This window comes from Vigna unguiculata, chromosome 4 (genome assembly GCF_004118075.2).
Source record: "Vigna unguiculata cultivar IT97K-499-35 chromosome 4, ASM411807v1, whole genome shotgun sequence".
Lineage (NCBI taxonomy): Eukaryota > Viridiplantae > Streptophyta > Magnoliopsida > Fabales > Fabaceae > Vigna > Vigna unguiculata.
Window position 1 is genome coordinate 2,966,344 of NC_040282.1, and position 23,469 is coordinate 2,989,812.

The 23,469-nt window shown below is 28.5% G+C and overlaps 1 protein-coding gene and 1 pseudogene across 2 annotated transcripts; one reads left to right on the plus strand and one right to left on the minus strand.

Annotated features, from left to right (window-relative positions):
- The first annotated feature begins 3,144 nt into the window (after positions 1-3,144).
- On the plus strand, positions 3,145-6,915 carry LOC114182518 (annotated as a pseudogene). The gene is made up of 6 exons (XR_003604105.1): positions 3,145-3,432; positions 3,854-3,999; positions 4,640-4,861; positions 5,793-6,008; positions 6,095-6,184; positions 6,479-6,915. The product of XR_003604105.1 is annotated as an annexin D5-like (transcript).
- A 4,344-nt stretch (positions 6,916-11,259) lies between these two features.
- LOC114181041 (transcription repressor KAN1-like) lies at positions 11,260-20,424 on the minus strand. Its single transcript, XM_028067360.1, has 6 exons — positions 19,180-20,424; positions 18,930-19,006; positions 18,292-18,337; positions 17,826-17,970; positions 11,602-11,698; positions 11,260-11,507 (listed from the first exon to the last, which is right to left on the minus strand). The coding sequence occupies exons 1-6, from the start codon at positions 19,928-19,930 to the stop codon at positions 11,424-11,426; spliced, it is 1,200 nt and encodes a 399-aa protein (XP_027923161.1). The 5' UTR covers positions 19,931-20,424; the 3' UTR covers positions 11,260-11,423.
- Between the last annotated feature and the right edge of the window lie 3,045 nt (positions 20,425-23,469).

Genomic DNA, 23,469 nt, shown 5'->3' on the forward strand with positions numbered 1-23,469 from the left:
AAGATTAAATATCTTTGGGTCTTTATTATGTATTTAGTAAAAAATAATAATTTGGTTGCTTTATGATTTACAATTTTTATTTTATTTCATTAAGTTTTGTAAGGAAATCAAATTTTTTTATTGGTTTGAAACTTGTACGTTCACTGGGATAGGAGATTTGGTTATCAATAAAATTTATAATCTTATCCAGATTAATACAAAATAAAATTAAATGTAAAATAAATTATATTTAAATGAAATTTTTCATTAAATATACAATTTTTTTTCTTATTTGTGTAAAATGTATTTCTCATTTCAAATTTAAGAAAATTTAAATATATAGCTTATTGTATTAAATGTGATGTAAGTGTTTTTATTTTAGTAGATTTTAGAATTTTAAACAATAATTAAATATGTGTCTTTAATTATTTTTGTAATGTACCATATTATTAGGGGTGGCAATGCGGGTCGGCCCGGCCCGTATAAGGCTCGCACAACGCGGGCTGGGCTACCCCGTTTCGCACACTTTATGCGAGCTGCAAACACTAATATTTGTCTTTTTCAGATATACAAAAATTAAAACGTTAATGCAAGAGTTTATAAAAAAGTAATTAATATATACAAGTGCAAGTTTTTTATTTTATTTTATGCGAGTTGCAGGCCAGCCCATGCAGATTGCGAGCTTATACAGGCTGGACCACTACGGGTCTGCGGGCTCACTATCCTAGTCCGTCCCACGTTTTTTTCGTGGGCCTACAGGCCGGCCTGAATGGCCACTCCTACATATTATCGTCATTAATTAAGAGTATTTATGATGTGATAAATAGAATTTTGTAATAAATTATAATATTAACATTTACATGTTATTTGTTATGAAAAATATTTTATTTAATTTTTATAAAATATATAGACAAAATAAAATTTTTTAAAAATAGTTTAAGCATTACAAAATATTTAATCATTTAAATAATAACAAAACCCAAAATATTTTTATTTCGTTGTCCTATTTATTATTTTTATTCTTTTTAATCTTCTCCGTTTAATGGTAACAAGTTCAAGTAATGCACCACTGGTCTTGGATTCAGTAACACAATCCATTCGGCCAATTCCGCGTTTGTGAGTCCATTTTGAATATCATTTTTTCTTGCCACACCTTCATTATTACTAAATGTAGACTTTTATTAATCGAGAAAAAGATTAAAATACCCTCTTTCGCTGAACCATTTCAATATTTCTGCTACTACAGTCTCCAATGCTACAATTCCTTTCTTTATTGCATTCTGAGAGGAAGAAGAGAAAGAAAGCTTATTCACCAGAGCACGTTCCATAAGTTATTATTTATGTTTTAGAAAAATTGTTCTTGAAATTATATTTTAAATAGTTCGCTCTAAAACATATTTTATATGTTATGGAAAATTTGTACCAGAAAGTATTATATATGTTAAAAAAAAATCTAAAAAATTTGTTTTGAAGTACATCTCATTTGTTCAAGAAAACTTGTTTCAAAAATTCTGTTCCAAAAATCATGTTTCAGAAATTTTGTTTTGAGCAATTTTCAGAATAAATAATGCATAGTTCATTTCTAAAAAAAATGATCATGGTAAAAATCATTCAAGTCCAGTTAGAAATTATGGAATGCAAGAAGAAAATGGCTTTTGCAGGCTAAAATTATTAAAAAGGCCGATCTATCTATAACAATATATAATATATAAACAGATTTTCTCTTTTATGTTCATATTTCAAAATATTAGTTTTATCCTTTAAAATATAATTATTTATTAAATTTTAAAAAATTGATTGTTACTTTTATATTTTTTTTTATTTATCAACAATTATTCACTATTATCACCTATTAATATAACATCACGTTTATTTAAAAAATACGTAAAATCTTTTCGATTGCTTGTTCGAGAATTATGATCTTTAGCTATGGAACTGAATCATTTCCTTATATCTGAGAAGAACTTCCGGATTGATAGGAAGGAAGCTTAATTGGACTGAATCCGAATTTTTATTCTATGATTGATCAGTATAAACATCAACAACTCCGAATTGGATCAGTTTTTCCTCAACAAATAAGTGATTGGGCAAAAAGAATCTTACCTAATGGAGAGATAGTGGGGAAGGTAAAAAAACCCTATACTTTTCATTATAAAACCAATAAACCTGAAAAAGATGGATTATTTTGTGAAAGAATTTTTGGGCCTATCAAAAGTGAGATTTGTGCTTGTGAAAATTATCGAGTAATCAAAGATAAAAAGGACGATCCAAAATTTTGTGAACAATGCGGAATAGAATTTATAGATTCTCGAATACGAAGATATCAAATGAGACGTAACAGGCCAGTAGTTTTGTAAAAGGAATAAAAAGATAGCAAGTCTGTCTGAAGTAGTGTCTTTTTTTCCTAATATGACATAAGAAGAGACAATATAATGTTAGTATATACACACATGAAATAATTGAGTACGAATGAAAATCTGATTTAATATTCAAACTGGCAATAATTAATTTTAAAATGTACAACTTAAATCGATTCATCATACTACAACTTAATGCCAAGTTAATCTTTAGAAAAACAATTTCATACTATTTCCTTAAACATTTATGCTTAGTGACGAAACATCTTATAAAGCTTAACCATAAAATATAATCACGTAGGTATTCTCTTTTATTCCATATTGAAAGTATAATCAATCACCAACGTCTAAATTTTTGAACAATTATAGACAAATTACTACCAGTTATATGCTGACAATTTTATATTAACTAAATTATCATCAAATTACAATAAATATATATATATATATATATATATATATATATATACTTATATTAATTTATATAAGCAACTTTTCACATGCATGAATGCAGGTCAGAATTATTTTGAAAGTGATGACAGCATAGTGGATTTGGTGCAGTGAGGATTGAGGACTGAACTTCTTTTTAATGCATTTTACAGTTTTTTTTTTCAACTTCATTATTTTATTTTACCTCTCTCCTTTTTTTTCTATCATACAAGAAAATATAAATATAATTTATCCTTTTTAAGGTTTGGATCAGGGAAGAAGCCTTCGAACAAGTCAAGTGGTTTACTGAGTCAAATGAAGTAAAAAAAAAACGTATTTATTATAATTGATAAAGTGATGGATTTCTTGCTCAACACAACAAGTGGAGACACGGAAAAAGTTACTTTCGTACAACAAAGTGGTTGGATAGGGACATCGTGAAGAAAGATGAAATGAATGTTTTCTAAATCCGGTGGACCAAGAAGAACACGTTTTTTTGTTGTTAATAATAATTGAACCCCATTGTTGTTATCTTCTCAACATTTTTCTCTGTTTTCCCAATTCTCTTCTGAGAGTTTCTTACCGGTAAAGATGGCTACTTTGACTGTGCCCCCAGTTCCCCCTTCTCCTAGAGATGATGCACTGCAACTTTACCGTGCTTTTAAGGGTACCCTTTTTCTCTTCAAAGTTCAGTTATTGTTTATGCTTTGAAACACACGTTAAAAATCTGAGCTTTAATTAATTAGGTTGTTATCTGTGTGAAACTTCCCTTTGAGGAACATGCTATTTCTGCACAAAATGTTAAAGTTCATGTTGTCGGTGTGAATTTTTATATAACATCCTAGTATTAACCTTTTTGCATGCTTGGTTTTAATTTTGAAGTTTGGAAACAAGCCCTGATTGACAATGTTGCTGTTTTCTTTTGTGTTGCGTTGATTTTTGGCTTTTGCATGTAAATGTACATTGTGAAGAGTCTTGACTCTTGAATGTTTATTTCTTATGTTGCTGTGAACTTTCTCAACCCTAATTTGAACCTTTTTTCTGTTCTTCATACCCGTGATTTCTTTCTAATTGTGATGTTTTCACAGGATTGGGTTGTGATACCAGTGCTGTCATCAATCTTCTTGCTCATCGTGATGCTACGCAACGTGCCTACATCCAACAAGAGTACAAAACAATGTATTCTGAGGAACTTTCCAAACGTTTAGCTTCAGAGCTTAGTGGAAAGTTAGAGGTACACTAATAATCAAAATACACCAGTAACATGTTTGGAGGAAATTTTCCATAAACTTATGTAAGAAAAATAAGAAGAAAAAGTGATTTTTTTTGCTTAAAAGTGCTTATGGAGAAATTGCTCCAAACATTCATGACTTTGTGTTGTGGAGATGTTGATATTTTAAAGGTACAACGATAGTAACTTGTGGAAAAGCTGGTACAACTACTAACAAAGAACAAAAGTATATCTTTATGCATGATATATGTCATATATGTCAGGAATCCAAGTTTGAGTCTAAATCGGACATTAAGTATAAATAAGAACATTGAATGAAGAAGATTCACAAATTTATTGTTTTAAGATTTTAAATTGAAAATAACATCAACAATATGTTATGTGAATTTGGCTCAAGTTTCATTGTTGTTATAAACTCATGAAACAAAACAGAACCGATGAAAGAGCATAAATGTGTTTTAGACAAAAATAGACATCTAAATAGATTATACTTTATTGTATGCCTAGTGATCACGGTCACGTTATTCATTTACTAGAAACACATTTGTATAGAAAACTAAATCATATGTATCTTAAAATTTAGAATAATGTTTTCCAACATTTCTGGTTTGTCTTACATGTTCTTCTTTTTTCTGTTTATCAGAGTGCAGTTCTTCTGTGGTTGAAAGACCCTGCAGGACGTGATGCATCAATCATTAGGAAGTCTCTGGTAGAGGTGCGAAGCCTTGAAGGTGCTACTGAAGTTATATGTTCACGGACTCCATCTCAGCTGCAGTATTTAAAACAGGTCTACCATTCATTGTTTGGTGTTTATCTTGAACATGATATTCAAGCAAACACCAGCCCCGGGAGTGATCATCAAAAGGTGAGCTTTCTCTTGCTAACATTCATGAAATCAACCTAAGATGATGTGATTTAGGACATGTTTTGATACAGTAATTAATGCGTCAACATTTTTAAGTGAGCAAATTTCTACTAATTTGTTTATATATGGACTAATTGTAGTTAATGGAGAGTTTTCTTTTTCTCTTGTCAACAGAATTATCTAATTTCGGAGTATATATAAATGACAGAATTAACTAACTTCTGAGTGTTGTTTGTCTTGAGCATGACAAACACCAATGGAGATTGTACCAGCAAAAGGGTGGCAAAGGCATCAAAATGGTGCAATTTTGTCTTCAAAATTAAAATGATGTAATTTTGAAGTCGTGTCAGTTTGATACAACTTCATTACACTGAAGTCGTACCAAGCTGACACAACTTTAATTAAAATTAAAAAAAAAATTACAATGAATTGAAAGTCATACCAAGTTAACATAACTTCAGTTTATATCACAATATACTAAAATCATATCAAGTTAGCACGACTTCAATTAAAAGTGAAAAAAAAAGAGATTACAAACGAATTGAAGTTGTACCAAATTGGCACAACTATTTTAGAATGAAGTCGTACCAAGCCAGTATAACTTCAAAATTACACCATTTTGGTAATTTTAAAGTCAAAATTGCACCATTTTGGTGTTTTTTGCCGCAAAAGGGTACTATTAGCAAAAGGGTACCATTAGCAGTAGTCTTCTTGGCCTTTGATAAGATCTCCTTCCTCTTTTCTGCAGAAAAAAGGTACCTTTAATGACACTTCTACACATAAGTTAGGGGTACTTTAGGTGCAGGGTTTTGAGAAAGAAATCTATGAAAAAGTAGTTTCCTTTCATGTTCAAATCCATGAGTTCCTTTCAAGTTATTAGAAGAGTGGAAGTGCTGCTATTGATACCTTTTATGTATGAAACTTGTTTCAGCTGTTGCTTGCATATATAAGCACACCTCGTCCTGAAGGTCCTGAAGTTAACAGAGAAATTGCTCAGAAGGATGCAAAGGTTCTTTACAAAGCAGGGGAGAAGAAACTGGGAACTGATGAAAAGACCTTTATCCACATATTCAGTGAACGGAGTGCTGCACATTTGGCTGCTGTCAGTGCTTATTACCATGACATGTATGGTCACTCTCTGAAGAAGGTATCTTCAGCACTTTTAATTTCTTTGATTAAATTTACTCTTTCTTCTCATATTTTTACTGTGCTTATTCAATCTCAATTTATCAGGCAATAAAGAATGAAACATCTGGGCTGTTTGAACTTGCACTTTTGACAATTGTCCAATGTGCCATTCATCCAGGAAAGTACTTTGCTAAGGTATTCCACTTCATTTCAACTTTTGATGAGTGCTTCTTCCAATGCTATTTCAACAATTTTTTTGTTCAATGACTGACAGAAAGAGGACACTTAATGTTACTCATATACTGCATTATGATGCACGGATACGATATGTGTATCTGATATGTCAATATGCTTATTTTGCAAGTATTATGATATGATACATGATATATGCATAAATGATGCCTTGTGATTTGTGAAAGCCAGCATTATTTGAATTGATTGTTCAGATATGAATGTGGAAACTTTTTAAAATGTGTGACCACCATTCAGGTTTTGCATAAGGCAATGAAAGGTTTAGGGACTGATGATTCCACACTGATAAGAGTGATTGTGACAAGGACAGAGGTTGACATGCAGTATATCAAAGCTGAATATTCAAAGAAACACAGGAAGACTCTGAATGATGCAGTTCACTCAGAAACATCTGGTCACTACAGGGCTTTTCTTCTCTCACTTTTAGGCCCTAATATCTAGCCAACAACATGTTCAATGATGTTTCATGTGCAGTAAACTCATTCTCTGATGGTTTAAGATTGGTTTGTGATCCATGTAATGTAACCGATCTCTGCTTGTAAAATAAGGTTGTTCTTGTTGTTGTTGTTGTACACTTGTACTAGTGCTTTGAGAGTATTAGTTTCAACCTAATGCATTGATGAAGAACTGTTGTGTATTAAATATGCATAACTATATGTTTTTTCCTGTTTTAACAGTCAAATTGAGGTTAGAAAAGCTATTACTTTCTTCCATTCAATCTTACACAGATGATTGACATCAGTTTTAATAATTTTACTTAAAATTAAGATTTGAGGGTAAACATTAGTTATCAACATCTTAATACATTTTTGTTATAATTGGACCACATAACTATTTATAACCTTTACTTTTAGAGATATAATTTAAGGCTAGGGTTCTTCTGATATTTTTCTGCTACAAAATATAGGAATGTTTTTCCACTTGCCTTAAGATAGAAAGGGGAGGGGAAAGAAAAGAAAGAGCAAAAGAAGTGAGAGATGTAAGTGATAACATTGATATATTGATTAATACTACACAACCACTTAATTTCTTATTAAAATGTCATTAGTTCACTTAAATGTTCAATTAAACTTCATAACTATTTGATAAGAAAGAACAAAAGGGATAAATAAATACAGGATATGAAAGAAATATAGCAGTTGTACAAAAGACTTAATAATAAAAAAATATAGGAGTATATATTTAAGAAAAATAAACTATGTTAAGAATCTGAAAACTACAACTTTATTATTTTCTAAACTCGAAATATAATTTATAGTAGTAAATTGAAACTGTGATATTTAATATGTAGGAGCTGTTTATTGTAGATTCCAGTTGCTGGGCCTCCAAACAGGGAAGGGGAAAAATTTGTCTTTTGCTACCTGCACCCGATAATTACTAACTGCATCTAGCAAAAGCAAAAAGACTAAAATATCATTAAGTTATAATTTAATCTCTAAGTCTAATTCTTCCCCATTGCTCAATCTGTAAATTTTTCATATTACAAAATTTAAAAATAGCAGGTATAAGTCATAATTTAAAAGTTTTTCTCCAATTTTTTTGGAATAGGTATTTCATAACACCTTTATAACTATGGAGGTGTTGGTAGTAATTAGAGGGGTGCAGGAAGAAAAAGTAAAAAAAATTAAAATTAAATTTTAAACCAAAATTTCATTTATATATTATAATTTAACTTCTTTTTTTCAATTAACATGAGATCTCTCTTTTTAACCTCGTTTAATTTCTTATTTTTTGTCAAAACTTTTAATGATAGTGTTCTCATATTGATAATGACATTATGTTAAAGAAATTATTATCACTATTATTATTTTGAAAATATTGCACAAATTACTTAAATTTAATCTTGATTTGTGATTCTAGAATGCGCATACCAAAGTCCAACCCTTGCAAGTTTAAATGAAAAAAAAAAAAAATCAGTGTTTTTAACTTATGGGCAAAAGTTTTTATGTACACAAACTCATTCAATTAACCGAGTCTTTCACAACTTTATAATGCATAATTATATATGAAATTTTAAGTTTTTCTTGACTTATGTGAGATTTCTTGTTCTATTAAAACTTCAAAAATTTTAAAATATGGTGATTCACACTACAATCTGCATCTAAGAACATGTCATGAACTACCACTTCTTTCTATTACTCATTTTTCACTTTTGACCTAAAAAAAAAAAAATCGGACTTCGAATTCATTTCTTACCCATTTTTTGTCTTTTCCTCTAATACAAGAAACAAGCACGTCATTAAGAATGACACAAATGTTTAATAATAGTATAAAAATCTTCATGCTTAATTTCGGCTTTTTTAATATACTGAGTCCATTTTGTTATAGTAATGCGTAACTCTTCTAAATATTAATATATATCAAGAAAAAATATATGCATATAAATATAATAAGAAAAGCATTACACATAACTAATATTTTGTACTATCATCTATTGATGTAGTTTTAAAGTTTAACGCGCATTTTTAATATGGAAACATATAAAGGATGATAAGTTTATTGAATTTATGATGTCACTCATTAAACATTCTTATAATGTCACTCATTAAACATTCTTATAATGTTATTAATTGAATTTCAGTATTCGAAAATACTAACGTAAAAAATAAATGGTGACATTCTTATAATTAAAATCACAAAAATTATGTGAGCTCACATTGTAACTGACCTTCAAATTAAAGTTGACGTCAGCTCCTCTGTAACAGATGTCAATTCACATCGAATGCTATATTTATTATTGGAAGATGATACGTTTGACCCTCTTAAAATGCTATCGTTTAATAATTTGATATATTATTTATATTTAATATTTATTGATTATTAATAATAAATTGTGAGAGGAATTTGCTGAAGCAATACGAAAAATTAGACAAAATTAATGGCTCACCAAACAAATACCAATTGTATATTTTTAACATTTCTGCTTTAGACTCTCAATAGAATTATCACTCACAAATGATACAACCCATAAAATTCACTTTCATATTTGGGAAAAGAAACAGATTACCCAAAAACTTAGGTAAAAGTTAATTATTGGAAATTGAAAGGTTTAATTACCAACTTTTTCCATAATATAATAAGTCAAATCAGGATTCAAACTCTAAGATCTTACTTCATTGTGCACACTTATATTTTTAAGCTTAAAAGTAAAAGTTTAAGGTGAAACATCTTTAAACTAATAATTTTTTCTTCAACAGAAGTCATAAGAAAAAAACATATATATACATAGCAATTATGACTATTCAAAATATCAATTAACATACAAAAACATTTTTTTTTTTCAAAATCTACTACTCCCAACGAAGGAGAATAAATTTATTATCGAAGAATGTAATAATAGTATATAAAATAAGCATGATGAAATAAATAAACTTAGGTGAAACTAGGGCAAAGGGCATTTAATTAAGGTGTGGACCAATTGAAGCAGTGATATGTGATTTTCAATTATTTATTTGGCCTACAGTGGTGGAGCTTTCAGTCCCTTTCACATCTTTCACTGTGTTTACATCATCTTCCATGCTAAAATTTCCTAAAATAATAATTCAAACATTCACATTCTACTGCAATTAATGTTCTCATCATGCAATCATCTAAAACCTTTTCATCTTCATCAACTTGCCCCATCTTTTTTTACTGCACCAAACCCTAAATATCTTTTTTTTTTTTTTAAACTTTAAGTTTTATATCCCTTTAAAAATTCAACCCTACAGCTTTTCAATTACAAAATGGCAGTAATCTCAATTAATATTAATACAGCAAAATACAAATATATAATTAGTTACAATGTCATTCTCTAAAGGATGAAATAGAAGCCTCTAACAACCTAAATGCTCATATATATATATATATATATATATATATATATATATATATGATTAAATATGTTTTTGTCGTTTAACTTTAACTTTATGTGAATTTTGAAATTAGTTCATTTTGAAATTTTGAATCAATTTAGTTCTTCATCTTTCGAAATACGTGGATTTAGTCTTTTTAATCAAAAATTGTTAATTTATTTGACATTTCAAGCGTGTTTTGACTTAACATTAAAGCAAAAATATGTCAAACAGTATAAACAACTCAAATACAATCCTGAAATACTTACGAAACATTAAATAAACATAACAAAATTTGATTAAAAGAACGAAATTCACATATATTCAAAAGATAAATGACTAAATTGATCTAAAATTTCGGAATGAACTAATTTCACAATTCACTTAAAGTTAAGGAACGCAAAATATATTTAGCCATATATATATATATATATATATATATATATATATATATATATATATATATATATATATATATAATTTGTTTGTAACCTGTTTTTTGAATATGCTTCACTTAAGGTTACAGCTGTTGCAACTGGCTTTTCCATCAGAGCATCAAGTCAGTGGAATATCATATCAGCCAAAAGGAGTTCATAAGTGGGGCATAATGCAAGCCACAATCACAACACAAACATGCAAATCACAGTATCAAGTAACGTGGATATCTTCCAATCATAGCCCATGTATCTGGAATTTTTTTTAAGCACAAACACCTTTCTTTTTTCAGGATTTGCCAAAAGATGTGATTTCACACACACATGAAAGAAAACTCACTAATATATTCTTCATATCTTTCACTCTCATCACTGTTTTTCTTAGCTTTCATGATATATATATCCCTTGTGCACAAGTCAAGGATAAAATCCAAGGAACAAAAGTATACTATAATGATAGATACCAGCTATATCAAGCTTTTTCACACAACTGAATATCACACACAAGAATCAAAATGAGGCTCAAGAAAAGTTGTGCATGGACAAATCTGTAAGAACCAAGGGAAAAGGAAATGGAAAAAGGAGAAAAAAAAGAAAGAAAGAAGAAAGAAGAAAGAGGGAACAAAGGCCTTATTATACATCTGATTCCTTCTTTTCTTCAGCTTTTACTTTTAACTATAATAACATTTATATAACGACTAACACAACCTAAATAAGTTTTGCCCCAAAAAGAATATACAGAGATGCTTTAGATTTGTGGAAAGTGCATTACATCTTTGCCCTGAAAAAAGCACTGCCTATATATATTATATATATATTATATATTAATTAATTTATATTCCTGTGCATTAATCTTTTCTATTTTTGGCTAGTAATAATAAAGTGATCATGTAAACCAGTTAAAATTAGGCTTGTTCATTCTTGTGTTGATCTCCCTAAGGTGAACTCCAAGCTTGGATTTTGATCCTTGAAGCTTCTTGTTTGTATGTAGTTGTTTCCCTGCACAAAGTAGTTACTGTCATCAACTCAGACTATATATTCTTATCGATCTCAACAGATATATTCATTGATGTGAAGATGATGAAGTCACAACCTCAGAAAGTTTCCCAGAATATTGCTGAGATGATAGGATTTCGTGGTGACTAAGTTCTTCCAAATCATGTGCACTAGCTTGTATCCGTGCTCCTCTACTGTGAGTCATTTCAAAGAACAAAGTTTTCAGAAGTTTAATGTGACAGCCAAAAGTATTAATTATGTCACGATCTTTATTTTAGACAAATTATTGTTTTGGTTGTTTCACTATGTTATTGTGAGCTCTAACATGTTGCAAGCAAAATAATAAACAGTACTAAGATATGAAAAACTAAGCAGCTACCAGTGTATGAAAGACACAGACGAGGATAACGAAGACAAAAGAAATAGAGGGAATTCAGGTAAGGAGGAACAATAATACAAGAGTGATACATGTATGGGATCTTTAATAATACATGAATGTGATTTTTAACATACACTACTAAAAAAACTCATATTTCTTGTCAATTTTATTTTGAAATTTTTTTCGTAAAAAATATTTATAAATTTTATTATGAAAAAACATTTTACAGAAAATTGCTGCCAATTCTTTTATAAAATATTTTGTATAAAACACTTTTCATAACAAATTTTGTAAAAAATACTTACAAATTTTATAATTTTGTAGGAAATAATTATCCACAAATGAATTATTCATTATTTAAGATTCTTAAAAAATTAGCAAAAAAAAAGTTGTTTTTTAAAAGTTTTTTTAACAAATTTACAAGAAAAGTTTCATGTAATATGAGAATTTTTAGTAGTGACACTTCTCTCATACCGATATATATATATATATACATTTCGATCATAAAACTAAACATTAATGAATAGTGTGATGGCGGATGACACCATATACCTAACAAATAATAAATGTGACTAGAACATACTCAAACTCATGATTTAGATACCTGATTAAGAAATGAACTTCAAACCTAATTCAACTTTACAAAATCAACTTTAAACTTAATTATAAATTCATTTTATCTTTAATCGAGATAAGATGTCTGATTAATATATATATATATATATATATATATATATATATATATATATAATATAATATAATATGATAGATAATATGCTCATAGTATTATATTTAAATTAGCTTATATATTTACATATTTGTCTTTCTTTAGTTTTAAGTATATATATCATTTTTTTCTTATTGTAAATATCTAGTCAATGTTAGTTGAAAAGACAGATATGATAATCTCTTATTATGAGTTTTGAACAATCTTTTCTTTTTATTCTCCATTTCTTTTACTATATGATTCAATCCTTTCTCTCTCTCTCTTTTTTATATATCTTTTCATGATTGTAAATTGTTGTACAAATTTGTTGTCTGAAGTGAAAGAGCTGAATTAATTACAACCATGAAGCCATCATTACAAACATTTAAACATGATAGTTCTATGAAAATTTATATACGTACACCTTTAGTTCTTCTGCAGTGTGAATTAGCTTTAATTCTTCTCTACTCCACTGAACATGCTACCTACTTTATTAACTTTTTCAAGATAAAATACAGGGAACATTTGCTTTGTATAAGAAATACTTTATGCTTTCATTTTTGTAAGATCTAAAATTTGAATGAATATAATGCAAACAACACATGCATTAAAAAGATATTGTTTCTACATGTTACAATATGTTCCAACAAGTATATTTCACTTTTGATATCAGATTTTTCACCATTTAAAGCTCTCAAAAGTAACTATATATATATATTCTTCATCTCATGATAAAGTAAAGATTATAAGTTAAATCTTATAATTAGGTTTACTGATATCAGAATAGAACACTGATATTTTAATATTGGACACTGTATTTTGACACCGCTAACACCACTCTTTCTCATAGTACGTTAAAACAAACATTTGTGATGGTCAATGTGCATTTATTTCATTCGTACCTTGATCAGAGAAAGGACTTTAAGCCATCTGCAGTTATTTCTACCAGAAATTATATATAAAGTTTCAGAGCTTTTGAGTACATGTATATATTCATTCCCTTAAAAGACTTTATTTTTTTGTTCATGCCTTACAACATTTTATGTCATGAATAAATTGAAGATGTATTTCATTGTAGTATACAATATAAAATTCTGTTGCAGAGAATTTATCAGAAAAAGGTAAGAAAAATAATCAGGAAAACGGCAAGGAATAATGAAAAAAGACCAAATAACAGGGAATCTAGGTTTTTAAAAGGAAGTCAAGAACATATGCGTGTGTTTGTGAGTCAGTGTTTGTTTGTGATGTAAGAACATATCCTCCATTAACTCTGATTTTGGGGCTTTTTATTAGTTTTATATTCTTTAAAATAGGTTAAACAACCTAAACCTAAAGCTGTTAATATAACGTAGTTTCATAATTATGTCTTTTAATTAAACCTTTGAATATGTATATGAAATCATATACTATTTCAGATATAATTTTATTGTTTACTTTGATGAAAAACAAATAGTTGAGTATCCGAAAAGTTTTTCAAACCCTTTAACTAAAAAAAAAAAGTAAATGTGTGTATTTTAAGGTTTGAGAAGCTTTTTTTAAGTTTACTTTCTGCCATAGCTGTTTTTAAATAATTCCCACTAATTATCTATATATGAAGAGAGAGAGAGAGTATATAATTTGTTCTGAGATTGATTTAATTAAGCCTTATTGGAGAGTAGGTAATGAACATGATGATATATATTAATAATGTTTTTTTTTTCAAAATATATCTTACAAACAAATTTTTAATTTGTGTGAAAATGTCATATATTGGATAATTAAATATCTAGGAATACAGAATATTATTCTTTAAGAAATTATATTCTTATTAGTGAAAAATCAAAACTCTTGAAAAACAAACCCTTGCACTTTTGATTTTAAGGGAAACTTTTTTTGAAGATAAAACACCAATTCAATTTCTTATTTACCCTTACTAATTGAACACATTTTTGTCCTTTATAATGGTCATAATGATTCCATTTATGACTTGTATCCACTAATATCAAATTTACAATATAGTAATATAGGGAAGGACCCTATTATCTAAAGTTTATATACAACTTAATTTAATTTAAGGTTAAGCTTGTGTTTATACATCATTATAAATTTAAGTTAATGTGATGTAAGTTTATTTGTGCGTAATTTACTCATGAAGATCTCTTGCGGTTTTACTTTTCCTATTTGAAGTGACATCAAAGTTAATTATTGCTAGAAATTTTCCTATTTTGCGAGAATTTTCATGTCAACATTTTATAATAACATGTAAGAAATGAGTTTTATATATATATATATATATATATATATATATATATATATATATATATATATATATATAATTTATGAAGTTTCAAAAATTAATTTTAAACACAGCACCAAAAAAAAATCTAATATATGGTGCATGTGAACAACTCATAATGCTGGTGGAATTGTTGATAAATCCAAACATAACTTTTGTTTCTTACTGAAAGTCTTCTCAATAATATGAAGGCTAAACATTGTGTTCCCAACAAGTAATTTATCTATTTTTAATCAAATAAAATTTAATTTTTAAAAGTACTTTCTTTTATGTATTGTTTCAATTCTTTCTTTTCTAATAAGCTAGGAAGCAGAAGAATTAATTTTCTTTTTGGAAGCTTTCATTGTGTTTGTTTCATTCTTTCACACGTAAGCTTTTTATAATTTCGGTAAGAAAATTAGAGTCTGACACTCTAAAATGGGAAAATAAATTTACAATTTTATATATTTTATATATTTTTTTTCAAAATGAAATTAATCTTATTTCAATATCTTGCTAGGGACAACAGGCTGTCCAATAACCTAGCTAGGTTTGTAGCTTATCAGGTGGGTTTGACTTGCATTTCAGGTTAGTTTGACCAAAATGATACTATATAATATTTAATTTATTTAATATAATTGTTTAAAAATACATATCATAAAACAATTTTTTAAAATTTTATATTAGTAAAAAAAAAACTTAAATTTGTGTAACATTTGAATTCAAAGTTTGTATGGGATATGATTTAGTTTGATTCTTTGTTCAATAATTATTTTTTCTTTGTTTCTATAAAACAATCATTACTTGATCTATAGTGAGCTTGGATTTGGATTTAAGAAATTGATTGGTTCAACTCATAAACACTTTTCTAGTAATAAACTAGATATTAATTAATAATTATGATCCCTTTATACATTTTATATTTAAATTTAAAAAATCCAAACTTTCACATACACACATGTTCACAATATAATAGGCAAATAACATAACTAATTAATAATTAAGACTAAAACATGGTTATTTTTGAAAGCCATATGATTTTATATTTTAAATTTTAATTACCTGAGTTTAATTATTTGTTTCAGTCATATAAAAACTGTACAAACATTAAAATTAGAATATAAAAGTCATATTTCAATCTTAAGTGAATGATCAAGATTAAAAATAAATAAATAAATAAAATCTTAATTAATCACCTAGAATACTTATACACAATTATTATTCATTTTTCATCCTTTCAAATAAAATTATCTGTTTTATTTAATTACACTAAATCAATAATGTATTCGGTCTAAAGATTCTTGAGGTATCTGATAAATCATCTTTGAACATCAGAAAGTTACTACAATGCATATTTTTTAACATATTATTTTGAATACAACATTTTACTTAACTCCACTACTTGTGTTTTTCTTATCAAATACAACATTTTGAGAAAAAAAAAACATGGAAAATTGAAAATATTGTACTTATAATGTTTCTCTTCTAGATGTATAAGTTGTGCACTTAAATGTATTACTTTGCTAGTACATTTTCACAGTAAAATAAATTTTAACTATAAATTTGTCTAATTCTTACTATTTAAGAAACATGCTTTAGTTGTTAATAGTAGTGCTCATAAAACTCAATATCAATAAAAAAAAGTGTTGAAAAATCCCTGTACCAGCACTTCTCTTCTAACTATGACTTGTGTAGCAAAAGAGAAACAAAGAATTCAACCTCACTGTCTATCTTTCTGACTCCAAGAAACTTTTTTGCAGTACAAACGTGAGGACCGAGACAATTTTGCATCAGAGCTAAAGCTTATCAGAATCCAACTCAATTCTTGACCACCATTTTCATGACATAGGGAAGCCAAAAGATATATATATATATATATATATATATATATATATATATATATATATATGATGGTCATGAAATCTATATATATAATATGATTTCATGTAATCTCATACAAACTAAGTTGTGTATTAAACAAAATAGTCATAAACCAGAGAATACCTTTAAGTTTTGCTTGATTTTCTGTGTCTGAAATATTAGCCATTTTTAGTCCAAAAAAGAAGTTTATCATAGTATAAAGACATTATTATGCTGTATAGTATCACTGAATGACAACTTTTTCAGAATTGTATATATTTGAACCTTAACTTCCACTAAGGATATGTTTTCTACCTATTCCATTGCAATTCTCGCTAGAAATGTCTTTTCTGCGATTAGGATCATAGGAGGAGTTTGCCACACCTAAGTTTTTAGCCCTTTTTGTCGTATTAGTTGACTCAAATTTTGAATTAGAAACTATATAGTACCAAGCATCAATCTTTGATAAAGCTAAAATACCAAATGTACGACCAAAGGAAAAGAAAAATCGGAACAGAAACAAAGCCTAATTTGATAACGGTATAGTGTTGTGAAGAAGTAATGTTAGTTACTGAATGGAGATCAAAGCAAGTCCATTAGTTCATGGAATGATCATAGCCAAAGGGAGAAAGAAACTGCATAAGTCAATGTAGAGCATAGAAATATGCTGTTCTAAAAGTAGAATGTTAATCCATAAATGGTGCATATTCAAGAGTGGAGAGAATAGCTTCTCCATGTATATTTTCACTTGCACATAACCACTAAATTTCGTCTAGTTTCAGGAAACTTTGCTTTCTACACATTTAAAGAGGGTGAATGACATTGTATCAAAAAGGGGTATCAACCAAATGAGGAATCGCTACTTTGATCTTCAGAAAGAGAGAAAGAAAGCAGAAGTGGAGAAAATAAGTGAAAAGCAAAAGTTGTCAGAGAGAAGCACTTTTTTCAGTTTCACAAAAGGGTGTACATTGGATTTCAGATTTTCCCCAACTCCAATTATTAAACTCAAATCTTAAATATATGAACACTTGCATATATATAGATAGTGAAAATCCAACACCATGCACCATGCAGATAGTGACACTGAAACATTTTCATACACACACACACATCAGAGATTACCTGGTAGAAGAATTAGCCCACAGATTGCTGGATGTGTAGCCCTTATCATGATCCATGGATGCATTTGGAGCTCCTCTCTGATTGGGTAAAAAATTCGTATTTTGATTATTTGGAACTGTTATGGACATGAAATCCTCATCCCCATCTGTTTTATTGCATTATGTAAATGTAATCAAGCATTAATATAAATTCAAAATCACATCATCACATACGCATATACAAGTCAATAATTAATCTTTTTCTTTTGTGCATATACATTAACTTTTTTACAATATTTATGCAGACATGAAGAAATTATTAGTTAATGGATATAGATTAAGAGGGTCTGAGTCATAAAGGGGTGTTAGGGAATCTCCATGGGAATTGAAAACATTGAGCTAAAAAATTTGGAGCGGAAATCAAGGAATTGCATTAGGTAAAATATTACAAGCGGCTAGGGTGTGATTACAAATTATATATGAATTACCTGAAGAAGGTGCAGGTTTGTCAGTGTTCTTAACAGTCCGATACATCTGCAGTAACAAAAAAAAAAGACAGAAAAGATTAATATAATAGAAAGAGATGGATATTTATATATATTAAAAAAGAGAAAGAGCAATGATAGATGGGAAATCTGAATTGTGTATGAAGAAGATTTTGAAGGAGAATAAAAAAGGGGAGAAAATAATCAAATCAGATGCTTCTTTTTGTGGGTTTGTTTGTTTAATAACCACGAGGTTGATGTTTGGTAAGGTAAGTAATTGCTTCTATTATTGAGAAATGATGGCTACTTTTCCTACTTTCTCTTTCTATCTTTTATCTCTTTGGCTTTCTCTCTCATGAAAAGTAGAACTTGTCATGTTCCTCTTGCATCAAACAACAACTTCCACTGTTCATCATTCATTCATTCACTGCATGCCTCGGTTCCTGTGCGGCCCCTTGGATAGATAGACCTTGGACAAAGTCTACACACTACCCTAGTCCACACAGGCGCAACAAAACACAGAGGGAAAGAAAGAGAAAGAGAAAGAGAAATAGAAAGCTTTTTTCTTTCTATGATTTTGTTTTACATGGAAGAAGAGGATAACAAAAAATGAGGGTAAGGTGTATGTAAGTCATATATACCTGCAAATGACTCTTCACATGAGCTAGTGTTAGATCTTTCACATCCATTAGTTCCAAAACTGACTTAGGAGTAGCCCCTAACATCCAACAAACACAACAGTTCAAAACACGGCAAAACCTAGATTTAATTTCACATCTTGGATATGTAATTTTTCATTTTGTTAATGAGTCTTCAAACACAGTCACAGAAACTCAGACACACAGGCACACACACATATCTATGCAAAAGGGAAGAGGAAGAGAGATTCACTTTCATGGCCACCGAGTAGTTCAACAGCATGAACAAAGCGGTTGTGAAGAGAACTAGTCCAACGCATTCTTGGAGCCCTCATGTTCCTTTTATTACTTTGATTCCTTGGCAACATTCTTGATCTCACAAATCCATTATTAGAAAATTCAGAAGCTCCAAAATTTGAACTATTCCCAAACTGCTGCTGCTGAGGGTAATCAAAGTGCTGAAACTGTTGGGGCCTTGAGATTGGTTCTCCTGCTACACCCCCAACAGCACCATTATAGGTATAGTTAGGAGCAGAATTGGAAGAATAAGGAGGGTGTGGAAGTGAATATAGAGAAGAAAAGGAAAACTTGTTGGTGGGGTTTCTCTCAGTACTAGTGTTGTTGTCCAAAGAAGAAAGGTTACTGTAGAGAGGGATTCCATTGATGAGTCTTATTTGAGCCTCAGAAACCCCATGGTGGCTAAGTCTAACAAAGTTTCTCTTCCTCCAGGTGCTGTCAGCCTCAGAGGGAGTAACAGTGACAGTTGTGGAGTTTGCTAAAGACAGTTGTGTGTCTGTGTGGTAAGGGCTACAACCTTTGATTGAACCATCACTGTGGGATTTGAAGCCTTCTTCTGCATAGTCATCTTGGTGTGGCCATGCATCAAAGGGTGAATCCTCTCCAGTGCAAATCGAAGAAGGAGCACTGTTTGGGAGGCTAATGTGAAGGGAAAGATCAGGAATCTGATTCGATGATTGGTCTCGGAAAATGCTATTCTGGGGCATTTTATCAATCACCTATATTCCCAGAAATGATTTCAATCTATAGTATATGATGTGCTACAACAACACAGGGAACAAAACCAAAATAGGAAAACAAAAACACACTGGAGAATTCAGAATTTGAAGGAAGGGAAAGGGTGTTTAAATACACACACATATATATAAAAATTTATTCTTCCACTGTATGAAATTTGGTATATATTATGAGAGAAGAACCCCAGAAGCTACAAAACAAAAACAGAAAAGGGAGCTAGAATATTAATCAGTTAAGGTGATTAATTGAGGAGCTGCAAAGTGATGAATATGTGAAAAATGTTTTTGAAAGAGAAGACACTTTCTCAGCTACACAAAACCATGGAGAGAGAGAGAAAGATGTGTAGTGGTGCATATAATATAAACAAAAAAAATGTAAAAGGAATGGGAAAGAAAGAGAGAGATGAGAGTGTTTTTTGCTGGCTAACTTGAGTTGAGAGTATATATAGGAAAGTGACACTCCAACAATTCTTTTTTTCTATTTAATTAACTCTGCTTTTTCTCTTCTTTTCTGCGTAGTCAATAAACGCAAAAACTGCAAAGTGCAAAGTTGGGACAAGTTTTGCTGTGTTTGATTTTTCTTTCTCCAAAGAGGACGGGGTGAAATATATTAAACACTAAAGAGAGTAATCAAAAAGGAACTCCACTGTTCATTCTGCTGCCACTTCCTCCCTTCTTCTTCTTCTATCTCATGACTATGTCTTCTTCATCTTCGTTCGTACCCAGAACACAGATTAATTTCTCCTACAATAATATATCAAATAAGTATGAAAATTTAATTTATAGGTTTTTTCTTAATTCGATATGTAAACTTGCAAGCTAAAAAAATCTCAATTAGTTAACATCATAGTATTAAGATTAAATTGATTAAAATGACTGTAATTATTTGGATGATTGCTATAATTATTAGTCACCACTAGGCCAAAAGTATTTTTTTTACTTAAGAGCCTAATAAGCCAAATGTCACGATTCTATTTAATTGTTGTGACTTGGCTCATTTGACATTTATTATGAGACAATTGATGTCACTCGGTCCAACTCGTGATCTTGGCTTTGATATTAATTGTTAGATCAAGCAGTTACGATTAGGTACAAAATTATATCTATTAGTCAGGGTGCAACTCTTCTTACTGTTTTAATGTTTAATGTTTTACTTCCATGTATTTATATATATATATATATATATATATATATATATATATATATATATTTTTTTCATAACAGGTATAGTTTGCATATGTTTCGTCGAGTGTAATTTTTATCATGAGTTTGGTGTGGTCTTCATGCTTTGTATTATTTTATTTTATTTTATTCGTTCATTTTAATAAATTTTCATGCAATGACAAATGATTAGTGAACTTTGGGGTGTCAATATATATAGCTGAGTTGTCAAAATTCAAGTAATGTTTAACATAATCTTATTTGAAATATTAGTATTAGTATCTAAAGTATAAAATCCATTTGTAAGAATACCTAAAGTTTTAGACTAAAGATGATAACATATATATATTAATGGTGAATGTTTTTTTAGCCTCTAAATAAAAGTTTAATTTGTTAAAAATTTAAGTGAGTCTAATTCTCACATTTAGTATAAATAATAAAATTAAATAATATAAATTTATTGGCTTAATATTTTATTAGAGTAATGTGTGTTCATCGATAAGTTAATGAGATACTCATATTTAAATGGACTTATATCTTTAAACATTCATATTTCACTAATCTTTTGTAGACCTTATAGAAGTTTAAATATTTATTTATATTAAATAATTAAAAATAAATATAATTTGTCTTTCTGGAGTACTTGTGACTTTAAACAAAATAATAGTAGTACTTTTGTATGATTTTAAATAATACAGATATCCATCTATCTTATTTGTTGGATAACAAAAAAAAAAAAGTAAATGTTTATATTAAATTAATTGGAAATTATAATTTGTAATGAGTTTTGTCAACTTTTACTCTAAATAGCTAAAAATCATCCTCTTACATAACATTATTTTTTATTGCAGTACATAATACTTCAACTGGAGAAATAGATAGGCGTGGCTTCTAAATGCTAAAAGAAGGTTTATGTGCCTATAATAACTTTACTTAGTCTAAACATGTTCATTATCTCAAATTAAAAATTAAAAAAAAAAAACTAATTGCATATTTGAGTACTGCATATTCATCTATCTAGAAGAAAGAGTAGCAGTACATGCACAGAAAATGTTTGAGTTTTTATAAGATTAACTAATTAGAAATTGCAATACGAAATTTTTGTACGAGATACCTACTTCCTGCAAACGTTAATTTATATATTCATAGATGGTACTAATATACTTATGCAAAAGAAAATTTCTCAATTCTTTAATATGATTTTTAAATATGTGTGATAATATTGTAATGTTATTAAGTTAATATATAAATTAAAATTATATTTATTAAAAATAAAGTGAAATATATCATAACAGATAAAAGAATAATCATGGATAAATAAATAAGAAGAGAAAAAGTAGAGATAGCCAATTTTATAAAAAACTTGTATAAGTAACAATCAATTTTTAAAAATTTAATAAATTATTATATTTAAAGGGTAAAATTGGTATTTTGGAATGTGGACACAAAAAGGGGAATCCCTTTATATATTTTTTATAAAAATAAAGTGAAATATATCACAACAGATGAAAGAATAACCATTGCTAAATAAAGAAGAAGAGAAAAACTAGAGATAACCGATTTTATAAAAAACTTATAAAAATAATGATCAATTTTTAAAAATTTAATAAATTGTTATATTTAAAGGGTAAAATTGATATTTTGAAATGTGGACACAAAAAGGAAAATCCCCTTATATATTGTTATAGATGTAATGCATATCACATACCTCAAAATTAAAGAGGTAAAAAAGATATAAATATTTAAATTGATCTGATCCAAATTATTTTAATTGAATTATATTTATTCATTTTAAATCTAATCAAATAAATTATAATGTGATTGTATTTTTTTAATTTAAGAAAATATAAAATGAATATTCATATTAAGTTACTTTAGACAATTTTCATTAGTTTGCAATTACCCCCCTTTTTATTCATATTATGCAGAAGATGATCTTGGATAAGACATTCTTAATTTGTCCTTCTTCAAAATCTCAACTTGATATAGATCAAAGTATCATTTAGAGGGAAATATCAATTAGAGATATAACTAAATTATATTTTATAAATAAAGATTTTATTAAACTAATTACTGAGGTTGAATTAAACCTAAGTTCACCATCTAAATCCTCAAGACTCTATCCTAATTGAAATTTTAACTCTTTAAAATCTATTCCAATTAAGATTTAAACTTCACCATTTAAATATAGTTAACAGTCTTTATTTTTAATGTCAAATTTATATATATGGATTTAAAGTGATTTAAATTAGATTAAAATTTAAAATTCGCCCATTAATTAAACAGATCAAATTTTAAATTTATTGAATTTGGATTGGTCCAATGTAACACTACCCTACTTAAAATCC